The sequence below is a fragment of the Rutidosis leptorrhynchoides genome, chromosome 7, assembly GCF_046630445.1.
Source record: "Rutidosis leptorrhynchoides isolate AG116_Rl617_1_P2 chromosome 7, CSIRO_AGI_Rlap_v1, whole genome shotgun sequence".
NCBI classification, from domain to species: domain Eukaryota; kingdom Viridiplantae; phylum Streptophyta; class Magnoliopsida; order Asterales; family Asteraceae; genus Rutidosis; species Rutidosis leptorrhynchoides.
Genome location: NC_092339.1, coordinates 100,884,887 through 100,887,487, shown reverse-complemented (window position 1 = coordinate 100,887,487; position 2,601 = coordinate 100,884,887). Strand labels below are relative to the sequence as shown.

The 2,601-nt window shown below is 33.6% G+C and overlaps 1 protein-coding gene across 1 annotated transcript; it reads left to right on the top strand.

The window, feature by feature from the left end:
• Positions 1-306: 306 nt before the first annotated feature.
• Positions 307-1,398, top strand: LOC139856884 (uncharacterized). Its single transcript, XM_071845602.1, has 3 exons — positions 307-434; positions 555-931; positions 1,031-1,398. Exons 1-3 carry the CDS (start codon positions 347-349, stop codon positions 1,316-1,318), a joined length of 753 nt encoding a protein of 250 aa, XP_071701703.1. The 5' UTR covers positions 307-346; the 3' UTR covers positions 1,319-1,398.
• The last annotated feature ends 1,203 nt before the right edge of the window (positions 1,399-2,601 follow it).

Here is a 2,601-nt window from a genome sequence, read left to right as displayed (position 1 = left end):
TAACAAAAATTTTATAACCAGAAATTATTTGTGATTATATATTATATATATATATATATCAAATATATAATCCGTATGATTGGGCTGATTGGCACAGCTTATGAAAACATGAGAGTTTAATTGGGCTAATCCCAAACAAAATTGTCAAAGTAAAACGTCAGGCGCTAATCGGCCCACAATCCTGTAACGGCTAGTTTCAAAATTATCAACGGTCATATTTTGTAAGGATTATTAAAACCAAAAATTAGGCTCTTAATTTTCCTTCACATAATTGCACTCCATTTTCACCGTAAATCAGCTCTTCAGCAGCCCAGTTCACTATTCCGGTGACTATTCTCTCACAGTAATGGACACCCCATCATCAATATCAAGATTGAGAAGATCACAAACAATGACAATGGCTGCAAACAACACTATTTTACCCATCACCTCAAGTAAGCTTAATCATATCAAGTTTTGATTTCGTTAAATACTTTTGTTTTTAGTTGTATTCTAATGGGTTTTGTTATATGATTGTAAATATCTAATCTTTTTACCTTTTTATATATGTATAGGGAAAAATGAAGAATTGGAAAAGGAGGTTATAAAATCAAGATCAGCACTAACTGATATAACCAATGATTCACCAATTGTGGGACTTGCAATTGGGAATTTGAATACACCATCATCAACTTTTTGTAAAAAAAGGTTCACTACCCCTGGCTCAGGGGAGGCTTTATTGAGGGGGCAAGTTAAGACCCTATTGCAAAAAGTTGAAGAAGAAGCTGTGATTTCAAAGATTTCATTTGAACCCAAAAGCTTTGTGAATTTCCCATTGAATATTCTAGCTCCAACACCTGCTAATACCCCTCAACTTTCTGAGAATGGCAGAAATGGTCCAGAATCTTTGACTGTCTCACCTGTTGCTGCAGAAAGCTTTGATTTTTCTAAGGTTTTGATTTGAATTTTGATAAGGGGCTTCTTAGTATTTGTTGTTTTGAATTGGGTTTTGGCTAATTTGTTGTATTGTGGATTAATTTTAATTTTGTAGATTCTTGTTCAGGAGGAAGAACATGAAGAATGTTTTGAAAAGCATGTGATAACAAAGCTGTTGTTCTCTGAATTCCCAGAGAAATTGGAGGGTTATGAATCGTCTTTGGACAACGAAGATGATGATGAGTCGATTTGGTCGGTTCAAGTGAATGCTAGCATAAAAGATGAGAATGAATATGAAGATTTTGAAGTGAATTATGAAGATGGAGATGTGAATGAGCTTTGTGAAGTAATGGGCATGATTTGTGAGAATGGAGAGATTGAAGGGGATGATGAGCTTTGTTAAGATCCATATGAAATTTGTTGAAAGTTATCATATGAAAATGAACAGTTTTCTAATGTTAATTCAAAAATTAACTACATATATTCTAGAAATTTGTTTGAAGAATATTTCATTCATAAACTTGTATGATCATGAACTGATATGCTTTTTATCGTCATAAGAATGTTCCGTTAATGACTTTTTCATTATTTAAATTGATGAATTCACCAAAAGTATGCATCGGTTTACAATCTGTCAATGCATACATTCTATGAATTTACCAATTTGGATTGTAAAAATGTCTCCGCCCTTTTAGTGTAGCCCGATGTATGTGAAGTCTTTTTATTTCTCGAATAGTTGAAGTGGTTGACTTGATATCGTACCGTTGTGAAAAAAAAGTGAAAGTTTTCTCTAATAATTAGAGATAATATAAGAATATTAAATCATTCAAAAGGCTAAAACGGCTAGTATCGGTGCTCGGTTAACTGCGCCATTCAACGGCGCCAATACTAGCAAGTTTCGTTGGCTGCGCGGTTGCTCAGCTCCATTCCCTGAGCCGTTGTTCACCACAATCAACCACTTGGTCAATCCCATTTAATTAATATTAAATACGTAAAAAAATTAAAAAAATAACTAACGATTGAAAATTTAATATTTTAAATTTATTTTTTATTTAATAAATTAAATCTACTTCTATCTATTTAACTCAACACTTCAACTCATTTTCAAATCAATCTATCTCATTCAAATACTACCAAAATACTTATTTTTCTTACGACAAAAATGTCAAAAAAAAAAAAAAAACAAAACAAAACACACAACGTCAATTCACACCCGATAACGATATGTGGCAATCGCTACTCCAAGACTCCGCTAAAAATAATATTCATATTTCACTGACGGCCACGAGATCTTCTATCCCTATATGAAAGTGGGTTTGTCTTCTTCTTCGATTCAAACAAGTCGACCATAAGGTAAATCGATGACTTGTCTAAAACCATTCCTAGCCACCATTGCTTTCAAAAGAGTCCGTCTTTACTTTACTAGTCAATAGATTTTGTGATCGAATACCACTAGACAGAATTTCTCAAGGTAACTCAGGATATGCGATCAATCCATTTTCTTACCAACATTACGCATTCGGTCGATTTCCACATCCGGCACAATCGTTAACCCGCAAATACCAATTTATCAACCAAAATTCAATACACCTACTAGCACACCTTCGGAAGATACTCAAACCGAAACTAGTCGATTCTCGAACCCCAAGATGATTACGAAGATGTTGAAGAAATTGAAGAAACTCA